The sequence below is a fragment of the Mobula birostris genome, chromosome 3 (genome assembly GCF_030028105.1).
Source record: "Mobula birostris isolate sMobBir1 chromosome 3, sMobBir1.hap1, whole genome shotgun sequence".
Taxonomy (NCBI): Eukaryota; Metazoa; Chordata; class Chondrichthyes; order Myliobatiformes; family Myliobatidae; genus Mobula; species Mobula birostris.
In genome coordinates, this window is record NC_092372.1 from 180,600,763 (window position 1) to 180,623,103 (window position 22,341).

Below are 22,341 nucleotides of genomic sequence, written 5' to 3' on the forward strand. Positions count from 1 at the left end.
AATATAGAAAAATGAACAATAAATTAAGCATATTTTACTGCATATACTAATTCAACTCCTGACATTCCTGGTGGAGAGCTCTGCCTGAAGGTGGGTAGGGATTAGAAAAATGGACACAGGAATTCCACATCTTTAAGGGTACCAGGAAATCAGTTTCTTAACAAAAAAAATCCATAAAACCTACAAGAATTACCCAATAGTTTCTAAGTTAAAATCTCATATTCAAAGCTCAAGAAACAACCTTATCACTTGAAATTAATAGCTTACAAAATAATAAAATTTTGTTACCTAGCAAGTTTAAAATAATAAAAATATACAGTGTGCGAAAGGAAGGGTGGGAAACCAGCATGCAAAAGGGAACGCAGGAAACCAGCGTGTGATAGGGTGCGTGGGAAACCAGCGTGTGAGAGGGAGCGCAGGAAACCAGCGTATGATAGGGAGCGCGGGAAAGCAGCGTGTGAGAGGGAACGCGGGAAAGCAGCGTGTGAGAGGGAACGCGGGAAACCAGCGTGTGAGAGGGAGCGCGGGAAACCAGCGTGTGAAAGGAGCGCGGGAAACCAGCGTGTGAAAGGGAGCGCGGGAAACCAGCGTGTGATAGGGAGCGCGGGAAACCAGCGTGCGATAGGAAGCGTGGGAAACCAGCGTGCGAGGCAAAAGGGAGCGCAGGAAACCAGCGTGTGAGGCGAAAGGGAGCGCGGGAAACCAGAGTGCGAAAGGAAGCTTGAGAACCAGTGTGTGAAAGGGAGCATGGGAAACCAGCGTGCAAAAATGGGAACTAGCTACCGCAGTGTGTTTGAGGAATTCGAAGAGAGTTAACAAACCTCTACATCTGAAGCAGTCTTCAACACTGAACCTGTTCCTTCCATGTAACAACCATACCTATATTAGAAATCAGATCTAATTATTCTCAGAGGGAATGGCCAAAAGGTTAGCTTCTTTAAGCCAAGATACTTGCAGCAGTAAATATCATTGATATTTAAATAAAACAGCATTACATGTAAAGGCATACTTTCTAAAAATATGGTAATTCCAAATCTCAAGCATACAATCAGCAACTATTTTTAAAGACCAACATATCACCAATTGTTAATTAATGACGAAAACAGAATAATCAGTGTAAACAGCCATGATTTCAGTAAAAGTATGTTTGCTAAGTAAATTACCACTTCACAAGCCTCTGAAGAGCCCTCCCCTTGCACTGCTGGTTGACCAAAACGAATGAATCAGAGTTTTGGTTTTGACATGAATGCCGTACAGCTTCACTAGCAGTTGAGAAGCTTTTGTCACAAAGATTGCACTTGTATGATTGACTTGACTATGTTCCAGAGCAATCTGGTGGTGTTCCACAGGGATCTGTTCTGGGACCTCTGCTCTTCGTGATTTTTATAAATGATCTGGATGAAGAACTAGAAGGCTGGGTAGTAAGTTTGCTGAGGACACAAAGGTTGGGAGCGTTGTGGATAATCTAGAGGGTTGTCAGAGGTTACAGCGGGACATCAATAAGATGCAGAAGTGAGCTGAGAAGTGGCAGATGGACTTCAACCCAGGTAAGTGTGCAGTGGCTCATTTTGGTTGGTCAAATTTGAAGACAGGTTGATAGTGTTGTTAAGAAGGCGTACAGTGTGTTGGCCTTCATCAACTGTGGGATTGAGTTCAAGACCGTGAGGTAATGTTACAGCTATATGAGACCTTAGTCAGACCCCACTTGGAGTACTGCGTTCAGTTCTGGTCACCTCACTACAAGAAGGATGTGGATACTATAGAAAGTGCAGAGGAGATTTACAAGGATGTTGCCTGGATTGGAGGCATCCCTTATGAGAACAGGTTGAGTGAATTTTGCCTTTTCTCCTTGGAAGGACGGAGGTGACCTGATAGAGGTGTATAAGACAATGAAGGGCTTTGATCGTGTGGACAGCAAGAGGCTATTTTCATAAACAGAAAATAGAAAAATGGGAGGTAAGGTAATGCAAAAAAATTGAGAGGTAGGTCCAGATATTTGGAGGGTACGGGCCAGATCCGGGTCAAGATCCGTTCAGCGGACTTATCAAAGTTGGAAAGAAGCTGTTCCCAAATCTGGCCGTACGAGTCTTCAAGCTCCTGAGCCTTCTCCCGGAGGGAAGAGCGACAAAAAGTGTGTTGGCTGGGTGGCTCGTGTCCTTGATTATCCTGGCAGCACTGCTCCGACAGCGTACGGTGTAAAGTCAGTCCACGGATGGAAGATTGGTTTGAGTGATGTGCTGCGCCATGTTCACGATCTTCTGCAGTTTCTTTTTGGTCTTGGACAGGACAACTTCCATACCAGGTTGTGATGCACCCTAGAAGAATGCTTTCTGCAGTGCATCTATAAAAATTAGTGAGGGTTTTAGGGGACAGGCCAAATTTCTTTAGTTTTCTCAGGAAGTAAAGGTGCTGGTGGGCCTTCTTGGCAGTGAACTCTGCTTGGTTGGACCAAGTCAGGTCATTTGTGATATTGACCCTGAGGAACTTAAAGCTTTTGACCTGTTCCATTTGCGCACCACCGATGTAAATTGGGCAGTGCAGTCCGCTACTCCTGAAGTCAACAATCAATTCCTTCGTCTTGCTGACATTGAGGGATAGGTTATTGTCTTCACACCATGCCACCAGGTTCTTAATTTCCTCCCTGTACTCAAACTCATCATTACCCAAGATACAACCTACAATTGTTGTGTCATCAACAAACTTATATATTGAGTTTGATGGAAACTTGGCTACACAATCATGGGTGTACAGTGAGTACAGCAGGGGGCTGAGTACACAGCCTTGTGTGGCACCGGTGCTCAGAGAGATTGTAGAGGAGTGCTTGTCCCCTATTTTTACGGCTTGGATCCTGTCTGTGAGGAAGTTGAAGATCCAGCTGCAGATCTGAGTGCTAAGGCCCAGGTTCCGAAGCTTAAGAATCAGTTTATTTGGAATGATGGTATTAAAGGTAGAGCTGTAGTCACTGTAAAGGAGCCTTATGTATGCGTCTCTATTCTCCAGATGTCCTAAGGAGGAACGTAGGGCCAGAGAGATGGTATCTGCTGTTGACCTGTTGCTCCAGTAGGCGAACTGCAAAGCGCCGAGTTTGACCGGTAGGCTGTGGTTGATGTGTGCCATAACCAATCTCTCGAAGCACTTCATAGTAATTGATGTCAGAGTCACAGGTCGATACTCATTCAGGCATGCCACCTTGCTCTTCTTCGGCTGGGATTATCGTTGCCTTCTTAAAACACGGGGGGGGGGGGATCTTAGACTGAAGCAAGGAGCAGTTGAAGATGTCAGCAAACACTCCAGCTTGCTCGCTTGAACAGGCCCGGAGAACCCCTCCTGGGACGCCATCTGGGCCCGTCGCCTTCCTTGGATTTATCTTCAGGAAGGCCCTTCTAACGTCCTCCCCAGTGATGATGAATCTTGATGCCACCAGGTCCGGTTCATCCGGAGTGAGCAGGACGCTCCTCTTCTGTTCGAATCTTGCGTAGAATACGTTAAGTTCATCAGGAAGAGAAGCGCCACAGTTATTGATATTCCCAGCCTTTTCTTTGCGCCCAGTGATCTCATTTAGACCCTGCCATAGTCTACTGGCATCCCTTTGGTTAGCCTGGGCTTCCAACTTGGCTCGATATTGCCTCTTGGCACCCTTAATGGCTTTCCGGAGTTCACGCCTGGTCAGTTTGTATAGTAGGTTACTTGGTCGACACAACGTTGTGGGCCGGAGGGTCTGTAATGTGCTCTAGATTTTTATGTTCTGTGTTAAATTAATTGCTAGTTTAATATATACCCATTCCTAAGCATAACTACATGACATTAAAGATTCAGTAATATAAAATAAGTTCTGCTAAATATTCTTCAACCTGGGATGTGTAGACACTTTCTTTTTTCTGCAGTTGCTACCTGATCTGCTGAGTATATTTTGGATATTCTGTTTTGACTTCAGATCTGGTTAACTAAATTTCTGTATTTAAGCATTTACTTTACAGGAAATCTGTAAACTTGAAGTCATCCAAACCTCTGCAGTCTACATCCAAATATTTGAAGAACCACTTATCACACCTATGCTCAAAGACGCACAAGGCAGCAACATCTCGAATGCAAAATTCCTAGCAGTTCAACTGAGTCCAGGAGTCTGCTATTCAGCCTATCTAATCTCCTCCAGATTTAAATTGACCCTGATGACCACACCTGCAGAAAGTGCATCCAGCTGCAGCTCCTATCAGAGCAAGTTAGGGAATTGGAACTGGAGCTGGATGAACTACGGATCATTCGGGAGGCAGAGAGAGAGATAGATAAGAGTTATCAGGAGGTAGCCACACCGAAAAGACGGGAGGTAGGCAACTGGGTGACTGTCAAGAGATGGAGGGGGAGCAGGCAGAGAGTGCAGAGCACCCCTGTGACCATTCCCATCAACAATAAGTATACTGTTTTGGATACTGTTGGTGGGGATGACCTACCAGGAACAAGTTGCAGTGGTCCTGTCTCTGGCACTGAGGTTGGACCCTCGACTCAGAAGGGGAGGAGGGAAGAGAGGACAGCGGTAGTGATAGGGGATCCTATAGTCAGGGGGGCAGATAGGAGCTTTTGTGGGGGAGATCGGGAGTCTCAGATGGTATGTTGCCTCCCTGGTGCCGGGGTCCGGGACATCTCAGATTGGGTGCAGGTTATTCTCGAGAGGGAAGGCAAGAATCCAGATGTTGTGGTCCATGTAGAGACCACCGACATGGGTAGGAAGGGTGAGGGGGTCCTGCGCAGTGAATTCAGGGAGTTAGGTGCGAAGCTGAAGGGGAGGACCTCCAGGGTAACAATCTCCGGATTGCTACCTGTGCCACGTGTGAGTGAGGCGAGGAACAGAAAGATTATACAGATCAATACGTGGCTGAGAGGATGGTGCAGGAGGGAGGGCTTCAGGTTTTTAGATAATTGGGCTTTGTTCCAGGGAAGGTGGGATCTGTTCCATCGGGACGGTTTACACCTGAACTGGAGGGGTACTAACATTCTTGCAGGAAAGTTTGCTAGTGCTGCTTGGGGGGGGTTAAACTAAATTTGCAGGGGGCAGGGATCCAGAATGTGAGAGAGAATAGCGAGATGAAGTATAAAGGACAGGTGGGGACTACACGGTTCCGGAATATTAAGTGTGAAGTAGAGAAAGGTGAGGCGGAACAAGTGATAAGGAGGATACATGTGCAGAGGGATGGTCTGACGGAGCATGGAGTTAAATGTGCAGAAAGAGTAAGTAAATTTAAGAAGGACAATAAAATTCAAGGGGCGTATAGCCCGGTGAGAGGTCGGGGAGCTGGGTTATGCACAATAGGCAGCGATTTAAACAGAGAGAGGAGAAATGGGTTAAAAATTCTATATCTGAATGCACGAAGTGTCAGAAATAAGGCAGATGAGCTTGAAGCTCAGGTGCGAATGGGTAACTATGATGTTGTTGGGATAACAGAGACATGGCTGCAGGGGGATCAGACCTGGGAATTGAATGTACAAGGGTATACGTGCCATCGAAGGGACAGAAAGGTGGGCAGAGGGGGTGGGGTGGCCCTGTTGGTGAGGAATGAGATTCAGTCCCTTGCAAGGGGGGACATAGAATCAGGAGAAGTAGAGTCAGTGTGGATAGAACTGAGGAACAGTAAGGGCAAGAAGACCCTAATAGATGTTATCTACAGGCCCCCAAACAGTAGCATGGATATTGGGTGCAAGTTGAATAGGGAGTTAACAATGGCATGTGGCAAAGGAAATGTCGCAGTAGTTATGGGGGATTTCAACATGCAGGTGAACTGGGAAAATCAGGTTGGTACTGGACCCCAGGATAGGGAGTTTGTAGAGTGCCTACAGGATGCATATTTGGAGCAGCTTGTACGAGAGCCAACCAGGGATAAGGTTATTCTGGATTTAGTGTTGTGCAATGAACAGGATTTGATAAGTGATCTTGAAGTAAAGGAGCCATTAGGAGGTAGTGACCACAATATGATAAGTTTTTATCTGCACGTTGAGAGGGATAAGGGCAGATCAGAAGTGTCAGTATTGCAGTTGAACAAAGGAGACTATGGAGCCATGAGGGAGGAGCTGGCCAAAGTTGTCTGGTCGGATATCCTAGCAGAAAAAACAGTGGAACAGCAGTGGCAGGTATTCTTGGGAATAATGCACAAGGTGCAAAATCAGTTCATCCACCGGAGAAGGAAGGATTCAAAGGGGGGAAAGTGGCCACAGTGGTTGACAAAGGAAGTCAGAGATAGCATAGCATTAAAAAAGAAGTATAACAGAGCTAAGGTGAGTGGGAAGACGGATGATTGGGAAATTTTTAAGGAGCAACAGAACTTAACTAAAAAGGCAATACGGGGAGAAAAAATGAGGTATGAACGCAAGCTAGCTAGGAATATAAAGCAGGATAGCAGAAGTTTTTTTTAGGTATGTGAAGAGAAGGAAGATAGTTAAGAACAATGTTGGGCCCTTGAAGAATGAATTGGGAGAAATTGTTATGGGAAACAGAGAAATGGCAGACGAATTTAATAAGTACTTTGGATCTGTCTTCACTAGGGAAGACACAAGCAATCTCCCAGATGTAGGGATGGGCCAAGGACATAGGGTAACAGAGGAACTGAAACAGATTGACATTAGGAAGGAAACGGTGATGAGTAGACTGATGGGACTGAAGGCTAACAAACCCCCAGGTCCAGATGGTCTGCATCCTAGGGTACTAAAGGAGATGGCTCTGGAAATTGCGGATGCATTGGTGATCATTTTCCAATGTTCCTTAGATTCAGGATCAGTTCCTGAGGATTGGCGAATGACTAATGTTATCCCACTTTTTAAGAAAGGAGGGAGAGAGAAAACAGAGAACTATCGCCCTGTTAGCCTAACATCAGTAATGGGGAAGATGCTAGAGTCCATTATTAAAGATGAAATAGTGGCATATCTTAATAGCAGTGATAGGATTGGGCCAAGCCAGCATGGATTTACCAAGGGCAAATCATGCCTGACTAATCTATTGGAGTTTTTCGAGGATGTAACCAGGAAGATAGATGCAGGAGATCCAGTGGATGTGGCGTAACTTGACTTTCAGAAGGCATTTGATAAGGTACCACATAGGAGATTGGTGGGTAAAATCAGAGTTCATGGCATTGGGGGGAGAATATTGACATGGATAGAAAACTGGTTGGCAGATAGAAAGCAAAGGGTAGCAGTGAATGGGTGTTTCTCGGAATGGCAGGTGGTGACTAGTGGGGTGCCACAGGGCTCGGTATTGGGACAGCTGTTTATGATTTACGTCAATGATTTAGAGGAAGGCATCGTGAATAACATCAGCAAGTTTGCTGATGATACTAAGCTGGGTGGCAGTGTGACATGTGATGAGGATGTTAGGAGAATTCAAGGTAACTTGGATAGGCTGGGTGAGTGGGCAGAAACTTGGCAGATGGTGTTTAATGTGAATAAGTGTGAGGTTATTCACTTTGGGAGCAAGAACAGGAAGGCAGATTATTATCTGAACGGTGTGGAGTTAGGTAAGGGTGAGCAAGTGCAGCAGGCAGTGAAGAAGGCTAATGGAATGTTGGCCTTTATTACAAAGGGAATTAGAGCAAGGAAATCCTTTTGCATTTGTACAGGGCCCTGGTGAGACCACACCTGGAGTATTGTGTGCAGTTTTGGTCTCCAGGGTTAAGGAAGGACATCCTGGCTGTGGAGGAGGTGCAGCGTAGGTTCACTAGGTTAATTCCTGGGATGTCCGGACTGTCTTACGCAGAGAGGTTAGAGAGACTGGGCTTGTACACGCTGGAATTAAGAAGATTGAGGGGGGGATCTGATTGAGACATATAAGATTATTAAGGGATTGGACAAGATAGAGGCAGGAAATATGTTCCAGATGCTGGGAGAGTCCAGTACCAGAGGGCATGGTTTAAGAATAAGGGGTAGGTCACTTAGGACAGAGTTGAGGAGAAACTTCTTCTCCCAGAGAGTTGTGGAGGTGTGGAACGCACTGCCTCAGAAGGCAGTGGAGGCCAATTCTCTGGATGCTTTCAAGAAGGAGCTAGATAGGTATCATGGATAGGGGAATCAAGGGTTATGGGGACAAGGCAGGAACTGGGTATTGATAGTAGATGATCAACCTTCATCTCAGAATGGCGGTGCAGGCTCGAAGGGTCCAATGGTCTACTTCTGCACCTATTGTCTATTGTCTATAAATGCATTCAGTATTCCTCCAATTTTGGCTTCCTATACATCCAAGCATAAAGTCAGGAACTGGGCAAATTTATCAAAGTTACAAAAGTGACTCCATGGCTAGAAGAACAGCCTGAGGTTGTTTAAAAAAACCAGTTTCACAGTCAAATGCTGGTAAGGGACAAGATGAAAGTTCTAATTCAGAATGATCTTTTTCTCTGTTAAAAACCGATTCTAAACTAGAATTAACTCATACATTCATAGAGATATTAAGGCACAAAAGCAGGCCTTTCCATGCTGGCTTTCTGTCACAAGAAAATAGGAAGAGAGATCAAGTGTTGGCCACTAGATGTTTATCCAGCTTCACTTTAAATACTTACAATGATCCAGTTTCCTCCACTTGCCAGAGAACAGAATTCACCACCCCCCTGTGAGAAAAAATTTCTGTGCACTCAGATTTAAATGGATAGCCCTCACTTTTCGTCATTTGGTTCAAGGCTCTGTTGTTCAGCCCTGTTAGGATCTTGTTTGAATAAGGTTATCCCTCATTTTCCTAAACTCCGAAGAAACCCATGCAATCATGTGAAAAATGTGGAAACTTCAGAGGGCACAGGTGGTCAGTATTGAAACCAGGTCACTGGAGCCATGAGGCAACAGGTTAACTGATCCAATTAAACGGCTGTCCCAATTAGCCTGAAGTTCATGGAAATAGTTGAAACGGTATAAAAAATAAATTACCGTTTAACTGAGTAACAAATTATGTATTTAAATGAAATATTAGAACACTACCTAAACTACTACAGTATCATAAAATTGTGTATTAGTTATCGACAGAGGAATTCATTCTTTTGATTGACCAAGTGAACAAATCAGCACCGACACCTAGTGCGGTTACTGGATAATCTTTATTTTCATTGTAGCATTAAATATGATTGTCGATACCTTCAAATTCTTCATAATTCCTAACATGCTGAAGTAGTGAAATTCCTAAGTTCAATGCATGTTACCAAATGACAAAAATATAATTCAGAGGTAATGACACAATAATTATACTTAAAAATAGTTTGATTAAAAGGAATATCTATGCAGCAGAGACTCAATGGACAAATAGCCTAATTCTGCTCCTATATCTTATGATCTTAATATTCAATTAAATGTGAGACAATGAAGAAACTTTACGTACCCCTTTGTGAAGCAAACTGATCTTCTGCAAGTTGGTCCAACAATGTCCAGTATCAAAGCATATCGTAATAAGGACTTTGGAGATATGAAGTATGGGCTTGGGTCTTCCAGTTGTTCCTCCAAGAAATTTTGGATCATTTGTATTGATGAATTATTGTCCTGGCTTTGTTTCCGTTTCATATGTCCTAATGTCTCTAATTTGTAAAGCACAGTCTCATCTTCTTTGCTTATGATTTCATTAGCAGAACAATTTGAGTTATTCTCCTCTTTTTTGCTACCATCAGCAGATAACACCCGACTAAAACTAGAACTTGTCATTTCCACGCTATCGCAGTCTGGGAATTGTTCAAGTACCTAGAATTACAGATAAACTGTTAGTAAGGACGTACTTAGTTCTTTTTAAACCTTTTATTATTCTATCCAACAATCTTTAAAAATATATTAAAACATCTCAAGAATAAACAATTCAGACGCACATTAAAATTATTTATTCAGAAAGAAGACACTGAATATGTATGAAGGAATGATTGCAGCATTTAATAGAGAAGTACATGGATGGGAGTGGTGTGAAGGGTTACAATCCAGGTACAGGCCACAAAACTAGGTAGAATAATAGTTTGGCAATAACTAGATGGGCTGAAGGGCCTGCTTCTGTGTTAAGTGCTCTATGCTATCCTGTTCTATGATCCTCTAAGTAGATAAATGAAAGGACAATATGATGGAAGTACTCAGGAGGTCAGGTAGTATCTGTAGACAGGTGAATGTCACAAATAAAACAAAAGTAGAAATAAAACAATTTAAGGTGTATAGAGGGGAAAGAATGAAAGGAAAAAATTGCAATAAATTGGAAAGAAGAGGAGATGAAATAACCACAGAGGAGATAGTGCAAATGAAAGTGGTAATAAGAAAAAACAGTCTGCCTAGTGGAGATAGAAATGCAGTTTAGATACCTTTGTAAAAAAGAAAAGGACTTGGGTAAGACATTTTTATATTTGAAATTTTAGTATGACTTAATGTGAATAATTTAGAGGTCATCCAAATTCGTCAGAAGTTCTCTCTCTCCAAAAAGGAAGTTCAGCTTCTATCATTAATTTAAGAAATTATTCCATCACATTCACCTTAATTAAATATTGTTTGTTTTCCACACATAGGATTCGAGATGTAAGAATGTTCAGCAAAATTGCTGATGAACTTTAGGCTACAATCAAATGTAGATACATTTTCATTTCCCTCGAAGAATTGATTTATGAAACAATGTGTTAGAAGGGCCAATTTACAGAGTGACACAGCAACAAATATTCCCTTAGTACCATGCTGGAGTGTCAGCTGAGCTATTCAGGGAGATGAACATTGAATCCATGAACACTACCTCACTACATTTTTTGCACTATTTATTTAACTTACATTATATATATGCACACACACACATATACACATTTACTATAATTCAGTTTTTCTTATTATGTATTGTACTGCTGCCATGAAAACAACAAATTCCATGACATATGCCAGTGACATTAAACCTGATTCTGATTTCTAATGAGTGAATTAGAACAGACTGCATTTTTTAAAGACAAGACTATCTTGACAAACCAGCCATTTCTTCAATCCCATTAAGGATTTGCCCTTAATACAAACTTAAAACCTACCTGACTGAAAGTTTGGAAGCAAAAAGCATCAGGCTGGAGCTTGGCAAGGAGAAAATATCGTAGTCTTGAGTTTGGTATTCCCAGCTAAAGCACAAATTAGCATCTTTATTATTCGAAGGAAATAGTAAACAGAATGTGGCAAAGTCAAAGCATATAGTGGACAGGAAGATCAAATCTTTAAAAAATTATAATACTTTATTAGAAGCCAACATAAGAAATATGAGTGGCAAGCAGTAAATTAGACCCTTGGGACTGATTTATCTATACAGTATACTACTAAAACTCTCATGCTCTGTCTGTGACCTTAAATTATCGCAAATGGTGCATTATAGTGGCACTTTTTTTGGCTAAATTTAATGAAAATGCTCTAACTTACAGAATGCAGGCAAAGTTCAGGTTTATATATTCGTTTAAAATTGCTCATTCGCCAAAAATCAACAGGCTGCCTTTCACCCAAGACCCCATCGGCCATCATGGAAATCGGGACGCCACAGCCCAACACATGCTCATGGCCAGCCTCAGCAGCGCTTCACGATGCTCACAGAGCCACTTCAACCCTCCACGGAGACCGCGACGCCACAGCCCGACGCATGCACACGGCCAGCCTCAGCAGCGCCTCACGATGCTCACAGAGCCGCTTGAACCCTCCATGGAGACCGCGACGCCACAGCCCGACGCATGCACACGGCCAGCCTCAGCAGCGCCTCACAATGCTCACAGCAGCCACACCAACCGCAGCAAAAGGGCAGGGCTATCACGTCCATTTATGAGAGCACCAATCACATCATCAAGAAACAACAGCATCTTGGAGGCTTTGGTGTTACTGCTTCCTATCTTCTATCAAGCATTAGGTAAAAATATACGGATAGCCTAATTATGCCGCGTGGAAAGAGAAGGGGGACATTATGGTCAAGAGATGACGCCAAACGTCATTAGGAAGTGGCAAGGAGAGGGAGAACAACAATCAGATGAGGCCAGGGCCGCACGACTCCAAAATCAAAGAGTCAGGACAGAAAAGATGAGAGAAGACGAGACAGAGGAGGACAGGCATGCTCATCTCCAAAATGACAATAGGCACAGACGGAGGGGAGAACAAGATTCCAAACAGGCCAGGGCTGCACGACTCCAGAATCAGAGACAAAGAACAAGTGGTAGAAGAGATGAAGAGACGAAGAATGAAAGGGCTGCGCATCTCCTGAATGACAAAAACAGGCAGAGAAGGAGGAGAGAGGAAGAGGCACAGGAGAAAAGGAAAGATCAACTAGAGAATATGTGGCACAGAGTAATTACTGCGAGACTTGCTGAAGACGACAATGGCCGCTTTCGACGACATTCCTCGACAGAGAAAGAACACGGCAAAATGCACGACTCACATGCCGTCACATTTCTGCTGATGTTGGTTCGATGACCAGAGTATGCCTCACTGTCGTGCCTTCCTATTCACTGGAGAAACCGCACATTTCTGCTGTATGAAGGTAAAGGTCAGGTTAGGCAATTTGCAGCCTCTACCTAATGAACTCAATATGTACAGCTATGATGAACCTATTGCAAACGAGTTCAGGAAGAACATCAGAAAATACAATTGCCTCTTCCAAATGACATCCTTTGGTGCCAAAGAAGTCGTTCCAACTAAGAAGCGATGGAATCCTTCTGTGATTATTCAAGGCCAAATCCATCATTACATCGGACATTTAATGCCAGACCCCAACCAGCAAGCCTGATTCCTTCAAGTTTACTTCATGGATCCTCAAGACAGCGTAGAATTGAAAATGGGGATACTCCAGAATGATGAAATTCAACGTGAGATTGTTGAATTATTGGAAAACCTACTACGACAACGAAACCCATACATTGCATCCCTTCAACTTGCAAAAGAACAAACTTGAGGCATGCCAGAGGCGTCCATTGTCATTGATCCTGACCGGAGTCCAGCATTTAAACATGAGAGAAGATTTAATGCACAAATTGCCAACAAAGTCACTGTCATTATACTGAACAGCACCGAACCTGAAGTAAAATCACAGCACAGCGTGTTGAAAGAACAAGGAGGTGATTTGCAAATAATTTCAGAGCCCCATTGTTCACACGTACTTTTCTTTCCACTTGGAGACGATGGCTGGCATCATCAAATCCGAATGACAAACAACAAGAAACTGACAGCAATGCATTATTATGCGTATCGAATAATGAACCATGAGAATGAGTTTAATAACCTACTCAGAGGAGGACGTCTATTCCTTGGTCGATATGGCTGCTAAGATTGAAGGCGAGAGGCTGAGCTACATTTGAATGAATCAAGCAACCTTGAGATCAACAACACACCTCTGTACCAACAACATGCCTGAATGATGACGATGATTTCAGAAGCATTGGAAGGCACATCATCCTCTTCTCAACATTTGTCGGTGGACCAAGATACATGATAGAATGATGTCAGGACGCCATGATGCATATATGGAAGTATGGTAATGCCTCATTGTTCATTACAATGACATGCAATCCAAACAGGCCTGAAATCCGACAGCATCTTTTTTGGCATCAGCCACCAAATGATCGGCCAGATTTAATCGTGTGAGTGTTTGACTTGAAGAGAAAGTTGTTTATGAAGTACCTCACTGGAACAGATGATCTCTTTGGTAGGTGTATCGCTTACATTGTAAGTGTTGAATACCAAAAGCGGGGTCTGCCTCATTTGCACTGTCTGCTGTGGCTCGATGAGGCATCCAAGCCAAGACCACAAGATTATGGTAAATTCATTCAAGCAGAAATACCAGACCCAAATGAAGATCCACAGCTGCATGAATTGATATTGAAGCACATGATAGATGGTCCGTATTGCACCACTAAATCACTGTGTTGGCAAAATGGTACATGCAGTAAGAGGTACCCGAAGCCATTTACTGAGCATACAAGGTGTGGGCATGATTCATATCCTGTGTATAGGAGACGGTCTGTGCAAATGGGAGGATTCGAAGGTCATCAAGTAGGACGACAAAGTCGAACTATAACTTCAGAATGGGTGGTCCCCTATAATGCCCAACTATTAAAGCTGTTCAATTGTCATCTAAATGTAGGAATATGCTTATCTGTCAAGTCCATCAAATATGTGATCAAGTATACCATGAAGGGGAGTGATCGGGCAATTCTTGGAGTGAATAGTGAAGACGAAATCACACAGTATTTGACAGGCAGATATATTGGGCCCTCTGAAGCTGTCGGATTGATACTTGGATTTCCATTTCACGAGAGGGAACCAGCTGTTGTTCGCCTTCAAGTGCACCTTCCCCAACAACATCAAGTATTCTTTCGAGATAATGCTGCTGTACAACTGAATAATGATATGTCAAGAACCACTTTAATGGAATTCATGGATCTTTGCACTTGCGATCTATTTGGAAGAACCCTGTACTATGCGGATATTCCCAGATTCTACACGTGGACTAATAAGAGATGGGGAAGAAGGAGAATGGGGAAAGGAGTGGAGGAGTACTCGGCAGTTTTGAAGCAAATGTTCTGGGTCGAGTGTACACCGTTTCTCCACGAAGTGGTGACATCTACTATTTGAGACTTCTTCTTCATCACATAAAGGGACCAGTGTTTTTCCAATCATTGAAAACACATGATGGAGATATCCTTCCATCATTCAAAGACGTCTGCAGAGAGAGAGGATTGTTGCAAGCTGATGATCATTGGCAGCAAACTATGGAAGAAGCAGCGAGAACAAGAATACCCAGAGCAATGAGAGATTTGTTTGTCGTCTTGCTAACAAACATTGAAATCAACAATCCGCAGCAATTATGGAACCAGTTCAAGAATGCAATGTCTGAAGATTTCTTACAATTGGAGAGGAGAACTAATCAATGATCCTAACATCATGATCGATGAGAGGCATCATGGACAAGCTCCCCTGTATTCCCAAGAGAAACCTGAGAACTTGGGCAAAACACTTGAAGAATATAACTTGCCGACACCAAGAAACGGTACAATTACTCAAAGTGCTGGCAACCTGGAATTATTGCGTGAACTGCAATATAACACAGATGAACAGCAGGAATTTGATTCACAGAAGGAGCTCCTACTGAATAATGAGCAAAGAGAAATATATGAATATGTGTGCGACTGCGTGGAAAGGAATCTCTCCTCAATGATTTTCATTGATGCACCAGGAGGAACAGGCAAGAATTTATCATCAACTTGATCCTCGCTAAAGTTAGGGGAGCTGGAGGTGTTGCTGTTGCTGTAGCATCATCGGGTATTGCAGCAACATTGATGCCTGGTGGTAGGACAGCGCATTCACTTTTCAAAATACCCCTCAAAGTCAATGAGGATGCCCTTTGTAACATCGATAAAAACACCAATACTGCAAATTTACTCCAAAATGCGAAGCTTATTGTCTGGGATGAGAGCCCCATGATTAGGAGGGAGAGCTTTGAAGCCGTGGATCACACTCTTTGTGATGTATGCGGCAAGAATGAGGCCTTCGGGGGTATTTTAACCATTTGCTGTGGTGATTTCTGTCAGCTTCTAGCAGTTGTGAAAAGCGGAAATGATGCTGATGTGGAGAATTCTTGCATTAAAAAATCATACTTATGGAGAAGCTTCATCAAGTTTCAATTGAAGAGAAACATGCGATTGAGTGAGAGAGAAGGATGATATTCTCAGTTCTTATTGGATGTTGGAGAAGACGAGATTGAGAAAAATGAAAACAATGAAATCGAATTACCTGAAGATACGATTCTGCCAGCAACAACTATGGAAGAATGCATTGATTTCATCTACCTGACATTCGACAATCCTGCAGAGCTCTTCTCGAGGAATTCTGTCTTGGTTCCTCTTAATGAAATGATATGAAAAATAAACATGTATTAGACGCTTCCCTGGAATCATGAAAGAATACTGCTCCTTCAATGCCATAAGTGAAGGAGCTAACACCACTCATTTTCCAACAGAATTCCTTGATTCGGTCGAACTCTCTGGATTGCCACCACATAAACTGGAATTGAAGACGGGATCTCCCATCATTTCAATGAGGAACTTGGATCCACCAAGGTTTTGCAATGGAACGCGAATGACGGTGGAAGAACTGCACGACAATCTCATCGTAGCAAAGATAAACACTGGTGCGTTCAAAAATGACATTGTCATGACCCCAGAATTACTCTCAATTTATCAGAAGGGGAAGATGTCCCTCTTCAGCGGAGCCAGTTCCCGATACAGTCATGCTTTGCTATGACTATATAAAAGGCGCAAAGCCAAACCATGGAGAATATGTTGATTTATCTGGAGAAACCAGTATTCCAGCATGGTTAGCTGTAAGTGGCTTTAAACTGGGGAGAAAGAAATGAAAACGTTAGAGTACTCCTGAAGGGTGGCAGATCAACCAGAAATGTGGTCATAAAAAGTGTCCTTCGTTAAACGAGGAGGACCAATATTTGTCTTGCTACGCGTCTTTCTTCATTAATACACTGAGTTCTTCTTCTTTAATTTCCAAAGTACATCACATCACACTGCACTACCTTTCTCTCAAAAGGTGCCCCAACAGGTCACCCGGTTGTCTAGTTTTCATTAAAATCATGGGTGAAACAACCTTTTCACAACTCTCTCCATCTTTCTCTCCATATCCCTCGATCTCCTTTAGCACGAACTAACTTCAAAACTTGGTGGAGAGTATAGGGACAGACAAGTTGTCATTCAGAGAATAAATATTAGCTTCAAGGCTATAACAGTAGCAGCCACCATGGTACAGCACATGCTGACAGTTTCCACAGCTTGCAGTATTACTTTGTTATCTTAAACTACTGACAATTCTCTCTGATGCCAGGTTATTTCATGTCAACTTAAGGCCCAAATAAACATAAGATCAATGCCTGTCAGTTGCCTTTCACCTCAAAAGATACAACTAGATTAAGGAGAACTACAAGAAGAGGGGATAATAGTGACATAATTTGCTCAGCAGATGCACGTGATAGCATATCAATTTAGATGCAATACCATATAAATTTCCCAAAAGAATCTAAAACAAGCATTTGAAATATTATATTTACAAAATGTCCACCCAGATATGCAGAAACAAATCCAACATGTCATGCAACTCCATTCTGGTTTGGAATAAATATGAGCAGGGTATCCAAGATATTGGATACTGGAGTGCCCATTTTATTTCTGTAAAACTGGACAGGTGCAACAACTTCTTTTAAGCAGTGGGTTATTCTCCAATACTATATAATCTAGCAGAACTTCAACCCCAAGGCTTTACAACAAAAATATTGTTTTTAATGCCACCATGATATCAGGATGGTAGACTTCAATAAAATATTATGTTGTTTTAACATCTCAGTGAAAGAGTAGTGGTAAATATGTTTTAAAGGTATTGATGCACATCTGGCTTTTTTAAGCGTTATTTGCACTTAAGGAGTATTTGTACATCCAAAGTTAATCTAACTTATTAAAATATGCTTTTTTATATTAATACAATGTGCAATCATCAACATTATACATGTTTAGATAGACTTTGGAGAAGTTTTCCTATCATGTATATTGGTGTTCAAAAAAATTCTGATATGTTTTTCCAGAGCACGAGCCATCTCAGTAAAGTTTTACAGTTCAAATACAAATTTCTTAATCAATGTTATAATATAGGACAAAAATACCTTTTTAACTGTAAACATTACAAAAGAAACACCACAAACAGAGGATAAGTATTATTAGTTCTATTGATGTCTACGTACCAAGGTTGGAGAGAGTAGGAATTCCTGGTATGAATATCCGCAATTCTTCAGAGTTTGTATCAATTTATCTCTGATTTTAAAAAAATTTATTTTATCAAATCCAATGTAAAAACAAATCATCCTAACACTAGCCCCTTATTCTACAAATACACTAATACAGAAATTGAGGAAAAAAGAGGCAGAATTAACTCCAAACATTATGACAATAGGATAGCTCAACTATTCCCTAGGTTTTAATTCAGTTAAGTGAGACACCGAAGGACTAACTCAATTTAACCCAATTAAGTGTCTGAGTAACAAATTATATGCTTAAATAAAATGCAGAACAAATTAGAACACTACCAATACTACAGTAGTACTATAAAAGTGTGTCTTTGTCCCCAGAAGAATTCCTTCATATCGTGTTCTTTTAACTGTAAATGAACATCAGCACGATCACCTAGTGCAGATAATGGAATGTCTTCACACAATGCTGTCTGTCGATGATTGCATTCCCCAAATTTTCATTGTAACATTCAAGACGTTACCTTCAAAGTATAAACTACGAAGAATTCAATATCTCCAAATTCTTTGTATTTTCTAACTTGCTAAAGTAGTGAAATCGTCTCATTTTCACTCCCACCCGTTTCTGGCATCTTCAAGCTTGAACACTTGAAATCACAGACAGCAAAACAATTCTGAATTGTTTTACTGCTTATTTCTCACTAACTATCAGTGCTTTCTGAACACAAACAAATGCAACTGGCAGTATTTAAAAACTGTTCACTTAAAGCATAATATTGTGTCTAACTGCCATGTAAGTGCACACAACTGATGCTAGATAGAAACTGTTCAGCAACAGTCCCCTGGCACAATTAAAGATCATTAATTAACTAAGGGACTCCTGACTTTTCTTGATTAGTCTTTGTTCAATTATGCCAAATAAGATTAATCTGATTAACCGATGGCACAATTAACTGGAATCCACTGTATTTTTTTATTGAAAGTTTAATAAAGGAAAGGGAGAAGGGAAGAACTTGCATGTGAAAGACCATTAATATGATCAGATCAAAGAAGAGAAACACTTTGATTATTCCTTACTTTCAAGCTTTGTAAGATTAATGTTAAACTCTCTGCAACCAGAGATCATTTTAGCTTGTATAAGAATGATGAACTCACAATTTCTTTCAAGACAGAAGGACTATGTTGAATGAGCAAATATTTGCCCATAATAACACACTAGAGTTAAGAACAAACATCTAAAAGGATCATTGTTGCAAGTGGTCTGCACCATTTAGATCAGATGATGAAAAACAGATGACAGTATTAACCAGCAAACAGAAACCACGAACTAGACAGAATATAAGAACAAAAGTACATTTGAAACAAAATGCTCTGCACATCCAAGAGAGATCTTTCATCAGATAACCTTATCCCTATGGTCAGCTTAGTTGTATCTACCATGGATGTCTTCCCTCTTCTTCTCCACCACCACCCTGTCACTTTCTCCCTTCGCCCTATCTCACACCCACCCCCCACCCCACCACCGTGGTTTAGCAAGTTTCTTTTGAACTTCTTGGCCAGAAAATTTAATGCTGTTTCTCTTCTCGCAGATGAGGCCTGACCCACTAAGTAATCTTAACATTTTTTTATTTTTACGTTCTACCCAACAAGCACATCAATTACTGCCAGCAATTAATTCACAACTTAGCTCCCATTTGGCTTTTAAAATTTCCTTCAGGGAAGAAACGCTCTGCACATAGACCTGTTAACGGAGTCAACATATTTATCTTTTGCTCTCTATACTAATTACCTGTTTGTTTGTTTATTTATTATCACCTCTTTTTTTCTTTTGTATTTGCACAGTTCAGTGTCTTTTGCACACTGGTTGTTTGTCCATCCTGTTGGGTGTGATCTTTTAGTGATTCTATTATGTTTCTTGGATTTACTGCGTATGCTCAGAAGAAAGTGAATCTATGTACTTTGATAATAAATTTACTTTGAACTTTGATATTTCCACCAAGACTTTCACTTTAATCTGCGGCCTGTGTCTGTCGTGTTTTGCAAACTTTATGCCAAGTTTATTTAATGTCATGCCATTTCCAAGAGCAAAAAGAGATCCAGTTATTTGGATTAAATTTAAACTTAGTTTTCAACATTCAGCCCAGTTCCCTCTTCTGTCCCTCTATTCACTTATGGGTTTTACTAGGCAGCAGCAAACTGATAGAAAAAAACAGAATGCTACAGCAAGAATTCTAATAATAGAAAAAAGTTGCAAATTTATTTAAACTTTTTGACCTGAATTTTCTTGAATAGTAGAAAATTGGCAATATTTAATAAGACCACTCAGTCCACTTCAGCAGAGAAAGAGTTCTCCAGCCTGGTATCATCCTCACATATCTTCATACAAGTCCAAGCACTCTATAAATGTGATGAGGATTTCTCCTTCTATTACTCCTTCATGCAGTGAATTTCAGAATGCAATTAAGTTTAAACCATTTTCCAGATATTTGCTTTAATCCTGTTACCAATTTATCTAAATCAGTAATTCCCAATGGAGGTGGTTACGTGTCCTAATGGGGCGCTAGGGGAATTAGAAGTTGGCCGGGGGTGGGGGGGAGGGGGGGGTTCAAGATTCTTGGGATGGGAAAACAAATCTTAATCTAACCAGTTTCCTCATTGCAACAATATATTATTGCATGAACGATATCTCCGTATACCTCGCTTATGGCTCCTACAATATCTGAAATGAACAAAGTACTGAAGTTGCAGTCTAATTAGTGTTTTAAGCCTAATCATCTTGCTTTGCTACTCTGAATCCTTGCCATAAGTGAAAACATACATGATGCCTTTTGAATTGGTTGCTATCTTCAAAGTTCTCATAGAGCTACACTGCACAAAAACAGCCCATCAGCCTAACATATCAATCCCAACCTATCCATACCATTCCCTCTGGATGAAAATTTCTTCCTAACCCTTCTGCTCCTTTCTCTGCACCACAGCTCTCTAATTTGAGACACCGCTATTCTGAGGAAAAGTTTCTTCCTATCCATTTCTCACATGTTTTTGTACCTCCATTGGATCCCCACTCAACTTTTTTCACTCCACAACAACAAATAGAGGCTCTCCTCATAACTGAAATGGTCTATCCCAGGTAATACAATGGTGAAATTTCTCTGTACCCCCAGAAATGCAGTCACATCCTTTGTAGTAATGTGGTGACCAGAACCACTTCAGCTGTGGCTAACCCAATGATTTATAAAATTGCACCAGAACCTCTCTACTCTTATAATCTATTTTCTGGCTAATGAATACAAGTATTCTTTGTGCCTTCTTCACCACTTTATTTACTTGTGCTGACACTTTCAGGAGTCCTTCAATTTACACACAAGGTCCCTCTATTCCTCAAATCTACCTAAAGCCCTACCATTTATTATGCGTATCTTATCCTCACTGCTCCTCCCAGATAAGAATTTTATCAGAATTTAATTCTATCTGCCATTTTCTGCGCACTTTACACAGCTGGTTGATTTCTGAAGGCATAGCTGCAGTGGGTAATTAATTAAAACACATAAGGGAAGAACCTACTTAATCTTGTCCTCACCTGTGGCAGATGAACCTGTCCATGATAGCACTGATAAAATAAGACAAAGTCCTGTCATTACACTGTCTTTATAACCCTCTATGGTGTTGTGTGGCACTATAAGACTCAGAATAGGTCAAGCAGCTTAAAACTGGATGTCTATGAATTAATGTAAAACAACAGCAGCAGTAATATACACCACAGCAAACTGTAACCTCATTGCCTAACATAACCTTCAGTGTTGTCAATCCAGGCAGTCAATCTTTGTTCAATGAGTACAGTAAGGCATTCAGAGAGCAGCACCAGACATACCTTAAAATGATGAAGTACCAGCCTAGCGAAGCTCAAATATTGTACAAGACCACAAGTATGCTAAACAGTATGTAGAGATGAGTAATTATACGATCAATGGAACTAGTCAAAGCTCTGCAGCCTTACCACATCTTATTGTAACTGGTGAAGACCAATTATACAGATAAATGGAACAGAAGACCACAAAATCTAACTCATCCTGAATGATAGCAAGACTTAGCATGTGAATACTAAAGAAAATGCTGAAGCCGTTGCAACAATGTTCAACCAGCTGGGTGAAATAGATGATCCATCATTATTCCGCCTGTGATTCCTATCAACATAGAAGCTGCCCTTAGCCAATTTGATTCATCCTTTAAGATATCAAGGACATAGAAGCATTGCTTACACCAGAGGCTATGGGACAGTACTGAAAGCCTGTGCTACAGAAGTAACCAACGTCAGGCTGGCACTGGAGGAGCTGCGCACCATGATCAGCAGACGTGAGACAGCGCATCCAGTCACTGTGGGAAACTTCAACCAGAATAATATTGATCTTCATTTCCATTGCATTCTGGATGAACCACACTTACAAGGGACAACTAACACTTATTTCTATTCTTTGTACACTTGAGTCCCACTTACAGCCACAAGAGTTAAAAGAATACTTATAAATAATGCACAATAATGCTGTGAGACCAAGTATATCATTGAAAATACAGCCAATGAGTTTTGTTTTGATTGCTTAGAAAGTAAAGTATTAATTCATGTTATTTTT

At 41.3% G+C, this 22,341-nt stretch overlaps 1 protein-coding gene across 4 annotated transcripts in view; it reads right to left on the reverse strand.

Moving 5' to 3' along the window:
* The window catches only part of trdmt1 (tRNA aspartic acid methyltransferase 1), a 97,868-nt gene that overhangs the window by 8,560 nt on the left and 66,967 nt on the right, over positions 1–22,341 (reverse strand). For 3 of the 4 annotated variants that reach the window (XM_072253789.1, XM_072253787.1, XM_072253790.1), the window contains 5 exons: positions 17,711–17,780; positions 15,762–15,815; positions 10,983–11,066; positions 9,335–9,687; positions 822–879 (listed from right to left, as the gene is read on the reverse strand). In XM_072253789.1, the coding sequence (XP_072109890.1) occupies positions 822–879; positions 9,335–9,687; positions 10,983–11,066; positions 15,762–15,815; positions 17,711–17,780 (619 nt within the window). The remainder of the gene's footprint in view (positions 1–821; positions 880–9,334; positions 9,688–10,982; positions 11,067–15,761; positions 15,816–17,710; positions 17,781–22,341) is intronic. The other variant, XM_072253788.1, reaches the window with a different exon arrangement.